We start from the raw sequence: 12,593 nt of genomic DNA on the forward strand, positions 1-12,593 counted from the left end.
TTTTAATCAACTTTTATGGGGAGGGCACTGTAGCCTGTGTGACACCTGGTGATTGAAGTCATTGTATAGCCTATACAACTTTCTATAGGCATGCAATAATCTTGTATAACTATGATGATGTAAGTGAAATAAATAGTACAGTGGAACACACAGTTGCAGTTAATTGCAGACTGGAGTGGAAATGTTGCAAAATAATCACAGTCGTTATGTTCTAAACGCGAATTCAATGCTTCTGTAGTCCCACTCCAGCCCAGGCGGTGACAGTAGTACGTCTTAATCTTAGTTTACCAGTCACCATTAAATGGTAGCGAAGAAGATCTGAGACTCACGTACTATCGATACCACAACAAGAACGAGCGTTGTCGTTGAGTTGTAAACGTCTATTGAGATTACCCTGAATGAGGAATAATTATGGAATCGGGTTGAGGTATGCTTTGCTTTTGATAATTTAACATGTTAGTATTAGCCGACTCGTAGTACATTGAATGATCCGATCGTTGGAAATGTAGGCTGGCTATCCAGGACATCGAGGAACTCTGTGTAACGTTAGTTAGCGATCTGTCTTTTCACTGATGCTGCGCAAGTGCTGCTGTTGTAGGTGACTTGATAACGAGCTGTGTGTGCAATGTGTTGATGATGTTGTTGAACGGATTATATATATCGTGCCCTCTTCTTGCTATGTTTATGCTCTGTTTTTCAGGAGGTAACGTGAGTTTGAAAGACGTTAACCTAACGATAACCTGTTGCACCTGTGTTCTCCCTTCCTCTCGTGTCGTTGCTATGGATCTTGGGCTGTCGGTAAGCTCTGACGGTAATGAAGCATTCCAGCTGCCAACACCAAAAATAGAGGACATTAAAGAAGAGGAATATGATCACATGATCACATGTCAAGACGACGAGGAGGAGGAGAAGCCGCTCACTGAGCTGTTCTGTAAAACTGAGTCTCTTGGCTCTAATGAAGCATCACAGGCAACAGCAGAGTTTGAAGTGAAATTAGAGGATGATGAAGATGAAGAAGAAGACCACGACGATGAGGATGAAGAATACCAAGACGATGATTCTCCTCAGGGAGGTAGGACTAAGGAACTACACACTGATACACAAAGAGTTCATTCATTAAAATGTTGTCAGTTTGCAAATATGTACAAGAATACAATGATATACACACACACACATATTTATAAAGTGTGTGTATACGTATCATATATTATTCTATTTCACAAACACAATAACACAGACACCAGCACATTGAACTATGGAGTTTTATCAAGACAAATATTTAAAGCACTGGCAGCCAAATTTGCTTGTTTTCATGATGAGATGGTTAGTATTAGGGCACCTCTGCAAAAAGCTCCATTCACATGACATCCCAACATTCGGAGGTCTGTTAAATCTGTATAATTATGGCAAATAATGACCGCTGTCAATAGTAACAGATTTTGTGCTTCTGATTAACGTCTTTCCAATCATTCCGCATGAAGTCCGTTCGCTTATTGCAATGGAATTTCATGCTAGTAAGATGTTGTCACACAACACCTGAAACTGAAGCGTGATGTTGCTCCCCGGCCCAGAATAACATAGGACCGTACCTGATCCCTTACATAATTTATTTTTGCAGACCGGAATTGTCCCATTTTGCTCCTATAGAAACAAATTTCATTGCTTTCTCTTGTTAGTAATCTTTGCTTGCGTCAAGCTTGCTTCTTGCGTCATTCTAATTCTAAGTCTCTATGGTAACTCTTACAGGTGCATCAAAATATCCACACGGAACACAACAGAATGATGAACTCAACCTGCATCTCCTAGAAGGACTGTACCACTCTGCAGTCTGCAGGAAGAGTTTCACAGCCCTGAAAGAACTCGAGAAACACCAGAAAAGGCACTTTTGTGTCGTTAGTCAATGGCAGAACACTGGCAAAGAACCTGATAAATGTGACCAGGGCGGAAAAGCATTTACAAAGACCACAAATCTTAGCTTCTTCCTGCTAACTCACTCTGGAGAGAAGCGATACAAATGTGACCAGTGTGGCAAAACCTATTCAAATATTTTCATTTTAAAACACCATATGCTAACACACACTGGAGAGAAGCCTCATAAATGTGCCCTGTGTGGGAAAGCCTTTTCACATATTTCCAATTTTAATTCCCATATGCAAACTCACACTGGAAAGAAGCCTCATCAATGTGCCCAGTGTGGAAAAGCATTTACACAAATTTCCACTCTTAAAAGCCATATGCTAACTCACACTGGAGAGAAGCCTCATCAATGTGTCCAGTGTGGAAAAGCCTTTACACAAATGTCAAATCTTAGATCCCATATGTTAACCCACACTGGAGAGAAGCCTCATATATGTGTCCAGTGTGGAAAAGCATTTACACACATTTCAAATCTTAGATCCCATATGCTTACTCACACTGGAAAGAAGTGTAATGTTTGTGCGCAGTGTGGGAAAGCTTTTAGTCAAACATCAAGTCTTAAAAGCCATATGCTTACACACACTGGAGAGAAGCCTTATAAATGTGCCCAGTGTGGACAAGCATTTGAAAGGGCCACAACACTTAAACGCCATATGCTAAAACACACTGGAGAAAAGCCTCATCAATGTGCCCAGTGTGGAAAAGCATTTGACAGGGCCACAACTCTTAAACAGCACATGCTTACTCACACTGGCGAGAAGCCTCATCAATGTGCCCAGTGTGGAAAAGGTTTTTATCAAACATCAACTCTTAAAAGCCATATGCTTACTCACACTGGAGAGAAACCTCATCAATGTGTCCAGTGTGGAAAAACATTTACACAAATGTCAAATCTTAGATCCCATATGCTTACCCACACTGGAGAGAAGTGTCATGTTTGTGCCCAGTGTGGAAAAGCATTTACACATAATTCCAATTTAAAATCCCATATGCGAATTCATACTGGAGAGAAGCCTCATCATTGTGCCCAGTGTGGGAAAGCTTATATCTCAAGTTCAGGTCTCAAAAGCCATATGCGAACTCACACTGAAGAGAAGCCTCATCAATGTGCCCAGTGTGGAAAGGCATTTAAAAGGGCCCCAACTCTTAAACACCATATGCTAACACACACTAGAATGATGGGTCATAAATGTGCCTAGTGTGGAAAAGATTTGTTCATGTTTTTGTCAGCTCTTGGATCACATATGTGACCCTGCAAGGCGAAACCAGTCGCTTTGGTAAAATTTACAAAATGAAGTTATTGTACTCACACTAACGGCCATAAACTAAGCTTTCCAACGATATGTATTTCGAGGGTATTGCAAAAAGTATCGCTAAGATAACTGCATCCAAAGTTGGCATGGTTCTCCTGTCACGATACGCCAGAAGAGGAGAAAATCACCTTTTTAAGTAAATTGTCACATACAATAGTGTGATGGCACAGCTATGATTAGCCTTATGGTAGCGTGACTTTGAAGCGGACGACTGACTATGCAGTTTCAAGCAATTAGTCTTTTTTTCTGGGGGTCGGGGGTTCCATGTTCCATATGTGTTGTGCATGCATTACTTAATTTTGAATCTTGAATTTGAGTCTTGAATTTCCCCTGGGGATCAATAAAGTATCTATCTATCTATTACTTGAAAAGAACTAGCTCCAGTTATGTATGAACAGTGAAAGTAACGATCTCTTGTGAAAAGGTGAACTTGAAGAAGTGAAAATTGAACAATATGAACTATGAATATTGAACAACTTGAAGCTAAAGTGTGAACATGCTTAACAAAATATGGGAACAAAACATGGGAACTAAACGTGCATTACGAATATAATCAGTGTGAGCCCTGCTTGTTTCCCTGCAACAAGAAGCTTCCATCTGGGGGTGATGGAAGACAGTGACACCCTCAGTGTGTTTGAAATGTCCAGTCGATTGCGCAATTTGGTCTTAGTTGCAGTCATTGCCGAAAACCCGGCCTCGCATAGATACGTGGTGGGAATTGTTTTCAGCGCTTTTACGGCTATCTCGGGATATTCTGCTTTGGTTTTGATCCAAAACCCGCCAGAGAGTTTTAAGTTATACACACTCTTAAGACCACCGTCATTTGCAATTTCGATCAACTGCTCTTCCTCCTGCGCTAACAAGTTAGGACTAATCGGGATATTGACAAATGGGTTGCGGACCCACTCATTGGTTTGCCGTGGATCTTTGGAGGATGGGAAGTAACGCTCAAACTCATTTGAAAGCGCAACAAGTTGATCGTGCACCAGCTGCGTAGAGAAAGGGCCCTGCCTCAGTCTCCCAAAACCCCCACTACTGTTTGGAACATATCAAATACACCCGGTCCACTCGTCGTCCCCACAAATCAAGCTTGCTTTAAATGCAGCGACTTTATCTGCCAGTTTAAAGACAGTCGTCATTCTCCCCTGGAGTGACAGGTTGAGGTCATTAAGCAACCCGAATATGTCACACAGGTAAGCGAAGTTTTGACACCCAGTCCTCATCACTAAAATGTGCAGCTAACGGTGACTTTTTTCTGTAAGAAATCTCTGCAGCGGCTCTCGCAACTCAAACACTCTGGCCAGTGACCTGCTAAAGATGCTTGTTTTTGTTGCTCATTCTAGCAGTTTAGCTAACTTCATGTGACACTACTGTTCGCCAAGAACTGATCAAGTGAAGTGAGCTGACCTGAAGTGAAGGCAATATGTAAAAGTGTTGAAGGCGGGACAGACAGACGTGAAGAAAATAGACCTTGCAAAATGCAAACATGCGTGCAATCAAACAACTGCATATAGACCTATGCCATGTAAAAACGTGACATTATTAATTAAATTTAGTTTAGTTCGCATGCATTTTTTAAAAAGGCTACGCCCGGTTAGGAATGTCCTGCGGCCCGGTGGTTGGGGGACTTAGCCTACTTTAAAAAGCCTACTTCAATTGAAAACTTCTCCTGGTCCCTAAAATGACGCCAGGATATTTTCTAAAAGTTCGTGCTTTTGACCGTTCGTGCCCTGAAAGGCAAGGCACATTCATATTCGGGTTACATCTGCCAAAAAACGATATAGAGCTGACACATTGACTAACGAGTAATGAGTAGACTAATGAGTAAATTAGCTCTACAGTACCTTATAGCGGCGTGGACAAAGGGAATGACTGCTAGTGTGTTGAATCTTCACCGAATAGAGTAAGAGTTTAACAGTCAAAACGTATGTTTATCCATGAAATTTGTTCACAATATGAAAGTGTAGACTGTATACTGTCCAATTATGCAAAAACATGAAATTCAACATTTTAACCTGTACATTTGTTTATCGTGGATTTTCTCAACATAGCACCATGTGCAAAACGACTGGTTTCGCCTTACAAGGGTCAAAAACCTTATAGCGTTTCTAATCCCAGTTCTGATATGGCACCGGTGCCAATGCAAATGGTATTGACGACATTGAATAAAAACAGATTTTGGTGCCTCATTTCGAAATAATGCACACTTGGAGAGAGGCCTTAAACATGTGAATGTGGAAAAGCATTTTAGAAGATCCTCTGTTGAATGAAAAGCACCTTTGCACAAATTTTAAATCTTAGATCTCTAATGCGAAGACATACTGGAGAGACAGCTCTTCAATTCCAAATGCTTTCTCACACTGAAGAGACGGCTCATGCATGTGTTGCAAAGCCTTTGATAACAAGTGTATGATAACAAGCTCATGCATGTGTTGCAAAGTCTTTGATAACATCTCAGGTCTTAAACGCCACATGCTAGTACACACGTGAGAAGCCTTGTAAATGTGACCAGTGTGGAAAAGCTTTTTGACCATCTGAAAACCCCATAATATGCACACACACACACACCAAAGAAAAGCCTTAAATGTGACCAGTTTGGAAAAAGAGTAGCCAGAAAGTAGCCAGCAAGCACTGCAGTAAGCAGAAAGTCATGGGTTCAAGTGAAATTCTAGTAAAGAATGGTGTTAATACAAGGAAAAAGGGGGGGGGTCAATTGTTTACTTTGTGGAAAATGAATATATATATATATATATATATATATATATTGCATATATATTTATATGTTAATGAGTTGGAAGAATTGTATTTTTTTGTTTTTCTTTGATTTGTTTGACACCCCCATCCGTGGTAGCTTTCCTGTGTATATAATAATGTGTAAATACTAATAATATAATAATATAATGTGTAAATAATGATGTAATAAACTGGTTATGCAAACATTACCCTCTGCTTAATAAAGTACATAATTAATTGATAATTAATGGTCTGATTGTTTCTCAATAAATTTCAAAATCTACCTCTGGGTACAAAATCTACCTCTGGTACAAATAAAGTAACTTGCCTGTAAATTTACTACCAGTCAAGGTTGGATTTTCCTCATTGTTTACGTTGTGAGATTACGTTAAATCATCAGAATATGATTTGCATGCCGTTTTGGGGAGAGCACCAGCCTATGTGACACCTCAATCATTGATTCAGTGATGGGCAAAATGTATAGTGAACGAAGCTACAAGCTACTCTATAATATCCTTTTAAAGGAGAAATCTGGTAAATTTTTATATACGTTTCTTGACGTCATGAGTAGCCTACTGTCCCCATGGAGCCCCCATGTTCATGCCCCCAGAGTGTAGCAATATAGCTGCCTAGTTGCTTTATCAATTGTTTTGGGGGGGAGAAACAGAGATCTATATGAAACATTGCCGTTTTTTCTGCCGTTTTTACAGGACAACTGTTCATACCATCCTCCCATTCCTGAATCTTTTGTTTTGCCTGCAACACCCATTGTTGATGACACACCCTTGGTTCGGTTCAAAGCTGGTGGAAAAGTGGGCTGGTTCATTAGATAACACCAGGGCCCGTCTATGAATCGTATATATACTCTTTAGATCCCGTGAGGGAGATCTGGTCTCTGAGAGAGCCTGTTAACTTCCTATTAAAGCAACACCAAAGAGTTTTTTGTACCTTAAAATAATGTTTCCAAAATTGTTTCAGTGGTTCATCAACTCCGGCACTTTGCGGCCCTCTATCGGCTATAACCACACTATGTAAGTTTGCCAGATCGGGTAGCGGATCTGTAGTTCGATGGAATGAGACATAAGAAACTACAAATTTGACTTGCATGATGTCGCAATACATCATACTTTCATAAAATCATGCAACATATTCTACCTTGTCGGACATCATTATTTGCAAAGCCGGAGAGAGCCTGTTCACTTTATATTAAACCCCATTGTACAGAATTTGGTTGCAGTCCCACCAGAGTTCCACTGTTCCACAATGGTATTTCTAGGTCAATACACTTGGGGGAAAGCACTGCAGAATGATATGCAATAAATGGCACTCAAAGAGCTTTACAGTGAAGGGGGAACCTCACTAACTACCACCAATGTGTAACAACCACCTTAGTGATGCATTATGGGCCAAAACGCTCACCATTCACCAGCTTGAAGTAATGAGAACTCAGGTGTTCGTGTACAGCATAGCTTCTAAGCAAGACTGGCCTTTTTTAACATCTCAGAGTGTCTATCTCTGTCCATGTGAACTTTGTATTTGTTTGCGTTACACTCTCATCTCAGTTTCCTTCTGCATCTGTACAAAGCTTATTCCTCCAAATCTGATACTGCCATTTTAATTTTGATACAGATTTAGTGAAACTGAAACTTTCAGGTACTGAGAAAAAAACTTCATCATACTGGAAAAGCGTTGAAAAAGGACCATGTTGTTAATAAAATGTACGGAGCCCTAAAGGGACAGGTGCCTCCAGAAACGCAAAGCCTTTAAGATGCATGGGCATAAAAAACTATTTCTAATGTGAAACTTTCTCGTGTGCACCAGAAACTTGGAAAAAGTTTTTTTGCACATGTCCCCTTCACCCTTGTAAGGTGTTCGAGCCTGTGGGACCTGTTTTCACTGTTTGCTAAAAGAAAAATGATGCTATTTATTATTTCTTTACATTTTAGCGTCCCGATAGACACCAATATGGCAGTTTCTGCACATATCCCACCCCTTCCACTGCCAAAAGTCAATATGTGAATACATGCCAATCATGTTGTGTGTTGTAAATACATCGTGCCAATCATGTGTTGTGGTCTCACAGCTGGAGTGAGGTTGGTGTCTTGAAGCCTTGCGCACGCGCAGTTCTGCCCAAAATTTAGATGCCCGATAAGTGCCCAAAGTGCATTGCAGTATGGCCACCGAGTGGAGGGGCTTCTTGCTTAAAAGGACTTTGCTTATACTGACATAAAAGTCTCAGTATATTTACTTGTACTTGTAGCCAGGGACTGATCTTTGAGAGGCTGCATGACATAGAATATTATTCTAATATTAGCCTCTACGTAAAGGTTTTTGGGTTAAAACTGGGTTGGATAACTTTAGTCGTTACAAAGAGGAGAGAATCGTAAAGTCACAGTAATGGGTGTTTAAAATACTTCTAAAATACTAAAAGGTTATCAATTCAATTATCTCATTTATTTATACTAAACAGATGAAGTCCTGAGGAAAGTTATAGAGAATCATAAAGCCAGTCTGAAAAGGAGGGTTGGGAACAGAACAGAAGGGGTCATTGAAGCAGGAGCTGAAATGCTCCTCCACGCCACAAAGGTCCAGGGAGAGTCAGCTTCCAGAGTGCAAGCCACAGAAGACCTGTCAATCAACTGCAATGACATTTTCAAGCCCTTACCTGGACAGGAGAGGAACATCAGAATTGTGATGACCAAAGGTGTTGCTGATATTGGAAAAACAGTCTCAGTGCAAAAAGTTCATTCTTGATTGGACAGATGGGGTAGCCAATCAGGATGTGGATTTTATGTTCCCCCTTCCTTTGCGTGAGCTTAATTTAGTCAGGGGTGATCAGTACAGTCTTCACAAACTTTGCTTGACTTTCATCCGGAGCTGAAGGTTCTTAAAGATGAATACAAAGACTATCAGGTTGTGTTCATCTTTGATGGTTTGGATGAGAGTCAAGCATCTCTTAATTTCCAACAGAACATGTTGTTGTCTGCTATTCCTGCTCAGCACATTAACCTGGTAACAGAGGCCCAAGGATTTAATGACCCACGGAAGGAAGAGTACTTCAGGAAGATGATCATTGATGAGAGCCAGGCCAACAGAATCATCTCACATATTAAGGCATCCAGGAGTCTTCACATCATGTGTCATATTCCAGTCTTATGTCAGATTGCTACTGTACTTCAGCAGATGCTGGAAAAGAAAGATATTCCAAAAACACTGACTGAGATGTTCATACACTTCTTGCTCATTCAAACTACAAGAAAGGATCAGAAGTATCAGAATGGACCTGAAATGGATACAGAAAAACTTCTGGAACCTCAGAGAGAAGTCATATTGAAGCTGGCAGAACTGGCTTTCAATAATCTGGGGAATGGTAATCTCATGTTCTATGAGGAAGATCTGAAAGGGTCTGGTATTGATGTCAGTGAAGCCTCAGGGTTATCTGGCATGTGTACTGTTATCTTTAGAGAAGAAGAATCTGTGATTCGATAGAGGAAGATCTACTGCTTTGTGCATCTGAGCATTCAGGAGTTTTTGGCAGCTGTGTTTGTGTTTCACTCCTATGTGACTGAGAATTATGAGCCACTGAAATCCCTTCTCAGTGAAGAACATAGGAGTGATCCTAGTCCCTCCATTTTATCATATATTCAATGGTTTTTTGGGCTAGATTCTTAAGATCATCTACATGTTTTACTCAAGAGTGCAGTGGATTTGAGTTCTTTGAAGAGCAGGTATGGACACCTGGATTTTTTTCCTTCACTTCCTAATGGGCATCTCTCTGGAGAGCAATCACAGACTCCTGCAAAGGTCTTCTGAACCACAGACACAGTACGTCAAAGAACATCAGGGAAACATGTCAGTACATCAAGAAACTCAACAGGGAAGGTCTCTCACCTGAAAGATGCATCAATATTTTCCACTGCTTATTTGAAGTGAATGACCTTTCCATGTACAAAGAAATGAAGAGATATCTAGAGTCACCGATAGATTTCCCAGGGCAGTTGTCTCCTGCTGTTCAGCACTGGCCCACATGCTTCTGATGTGTGAGGAGGTGCTGGATGAGTTTGACCTGAAGAAATACAACACATCAGATGAGGGGCGCAGTAGACTGATATCTGCTGTGAGGTGCTCCAGAAACAGCATGGTGAGTTTAATATGAAAGTTCCTTAAAATAACACATATAGCTGTTCATAATGTCAATATTTTTAAATAATCTAAAGCAGTGGTCCCCAAACTTTTTCTTCCGAGGGCCAGCTCACTATGCCTGGCTCCAAGAGAGGGCCAGAAACTCGGAGTAGTTCTATATCAGTAACCATAAATAGCTTAGTGCTGTGAACAACAGCAGTCTACCTTAGTTGAATATTCTATTACATTTAATCATAGGCTATTGCAATTTAATACCATTGTTAGCTATGTTTATATTGTCATCATGCCATATCAGTGTAAAATTAAATAATACTAATAGAAAAACGTTTGCATTCCCAAAAGTATTAGCAGGGAGTCCCAAAAGTATATTTTATTAAAAATGTGTGAACTCTGAATTCTGTGTCTTTGCATATGACAGCTCAAGTTGTGAATATCCTACAAATAATTTCAAGTTATCAAACTATGATAATTTTATGTGCTTTTAAGTGCTAAAGTGGTCTGAAATGACCACCATTCTAACTTTCAGTCACCTGATGAGAACTTTGTGAACTATTTGTATGAACATTTGAACGAGTGAATAAAAAATAGAAATAATTATCCCAGAAAGTCCCAGAAATATGACTTGAATAGAAGTTAGTTAGTTATTAACAATTAATTGATATTGAATTTAAAATACTTTGAGCACTGATGTAGTCAGCATAGGCCTCTTACATTGTTTGCAGGTAGGCCTACATTTCATTCCGTTTTCGATGGCAAACGCAAAACAGTGCCAAAATAACCACTGGTGGACAAAAAGAGTATTACATGTGTACTGTTAAAGCAACACCAAAGAGTTTTTTGTACCTTAAAATAATGTTTCCAAAATCGTTTCAGTGGTTCCTAAACTCGTAATAGGGTGAACGGCAATTCTGCATTAAACTTTGCCCCCTCTATCGGCTATAACCGCACTATGTAAGTTTGCCAGATAGGGTAGCGGATCTGTAGTTTGATGGAATGAGACATAAGAAACTACAAATTTGACTTGCATCTGATGTCGCAATACATCGTACTTTTATAAGTCATGCAAAATATTCTACCTTGTCTGTGGACATCGTTATTTACAAAGCCGGTGCTGGATAAACAAATAGCGTGCATGCGACAGAGGGAAAGTTCTTTGGTGTTGCTTTAAGACTCGCCATAGAGAATGAATGGGGAAATTGTGGAGGTTTTAGTTTGACGATGTCGTACTCCCATGCGGGCCGGATGCTATATACTACGGACATGTTTTGGAGGGCCACCCAAAATGAGGTGGCGGGCCGTATCCAGCCCGCGGGCCGTAGTTTGGGGATCACTGATCTAAAGGTACTTGTGTTGTCATTATAATATAATTCAGCCTTATGTAACAAAATATGGACAATGGACCAACTCCAGACAGAATTCCCCAAAATTGAATTTCGTGGACAGGGTAAAATTCAGGCTGATTTCCAGGTTAGTGATCTCTTCTATCTCTTAGTGATCTGTTGATATTCTTGCTGCAGATTATCTGGGTGTAAACTCAATGCCAAATCCTGTGAGATTGTGGCCTGTGGTCTGCAGACAGCAAACTCCCTGATTGAGCTTGACCTAAGCGACAATGACCTGGGAGATTCTGGAGTTCAGCTGCTGTCTATGGGACTATCAAACTGCACACGTTAAGGTGGGTGATTTAATTCTTGTATACATTTTTAAGGCTACATTTGAACTATGGGGAACATGGGGAATAACAGCAATGATTTTTGTATGAGACAGCACTCAAAGAATGCTCTATAGAAATGTATGGGGTTAGTTTGTAATGACAATATGGTAGTTATCTACACATATCCAATGGCTTCCTGTAATGTAAGTAACCAACCACATTCAGATGTAGACACACTGTCCGAAATAACTGTCCGAAGTACGTTACCAATATGGGGGGGAGGGCTTGTCTATAAGGACTTTGATGATGGCCACTCTTGGGATAACCCCCCCCCCTCTCTTCTCAGGCTCTCTTTGTGTCTCATCTCGGAGAAAGGTTGTGATTTTCTGGCTTCAGCTCTGACTACAAACCCCTCTCATCTAAAAGAGCTGGACTTGAGCTATAACCATCCTGGGGAATCAGGACTGAAGCTGTTATCTGCTAGACTGGAGGATCCTCTTTGTGAATTGGAGTCTCTTAACTCATTGAGTGCCATGCGTTGTTTTTAGCTTTTTTTTTTTACAAAACTAGACACTCGAACACACCTTATATGTGATTTTGGAACTCTGTGACGAATGGAAATGAAATATATGACGATCGTGGAAACTCATGAAAAGCGCACAATCTGGACATTTTATCTGGACATTTTATCATAACTTCGGTTGCGCTTTGGGTCGAATCAGTGGCGCATGCGTCAGGTCAAAACCAGGCCATTTTCGTGGGTCTATCACTAGGTGGCAGTCTCGCCAGGTCTCGCTGATCACTTCCGGAAAGTTTACACAAGTAAGTAACAG

The 12,593-nt window shown here is 40.5% G+C and overlaps 2 protein-coding genes across 3 annotated transcripts in view; one reads left to right on the top strand and one right to left on the bottom strand.

Moving 5' to 3' along the window:
• Positions 1-12,593, bottom strand: part of LOC125297314 (zinc finger protein 501-like) — a 45,324-nt gene that overhangs the window by 22,054 nt on the left and 10,677 nt on the right. The gene's annotated exons all lie outside the window — the stretch shown is intronic.
• On the top strand, positions 325-3,261 carry LOC125297311 (gastrula zinc finger protein XlCGF57.1-like). 2 transcript variants are annotated; one of them, XM_048247601.1, is made up of 3 exons: positions 325-427; positions 804-1,072; positions 1,747-3,261. In XM_048247601.1, the coding sequence occupies exons 1-3, from the start codon at positions 399-401 to the stop codon at positions 3,114-3,116; spliced, it is 1,668 nt and encodes a 555-aa protein (XP_048103558.1). In that variant the 5' UTR covers positions 325-398; the 3' UTR covers positions 3,117-3,261. The 2 variants fall into 2 exon arrangements, with proteins under 2 accessions (XP_048103558.1, XP_048103559.1); XM_048247602.1 differs by having other exon boundaries at positions 337-427; positions 701-1,072.

This window comes from Alosa alosa, chromosome 7, assembly GCF_017589495.1.
Source record: "Alosa alosa isolate M-15738 ecotype Scorff River chromosome 7, AALO_Geno_1.1, whole genome shotgun sequence".
NCBI lineage: Eukaryota > Metazoa > Chordata > Actinopteri > Clupeiformes > Clupeidae > Alosa > Alosa alosa.

Coding starts and splice junctions, on each gene's coding strand:
- LOC125297311 (XM_048247601.1), top strand. CDS start 399: ATGAGGAATAATTATGGAATCGGGTTGAG. Junction 428..803: donor AATTATGGAATCGGGTTGAG/GTATGCTTTGCT, acceptor GCTGTCGGTAAG/CTCTGACGGTAATGAAGCAT. Junction 1,073..1,746: donor CGATGATTCTCCTCAGGGAG/GTAGGACTAAGG, acceptor TAACTCTTACAG/GTGCATCAAAATATCCACAC.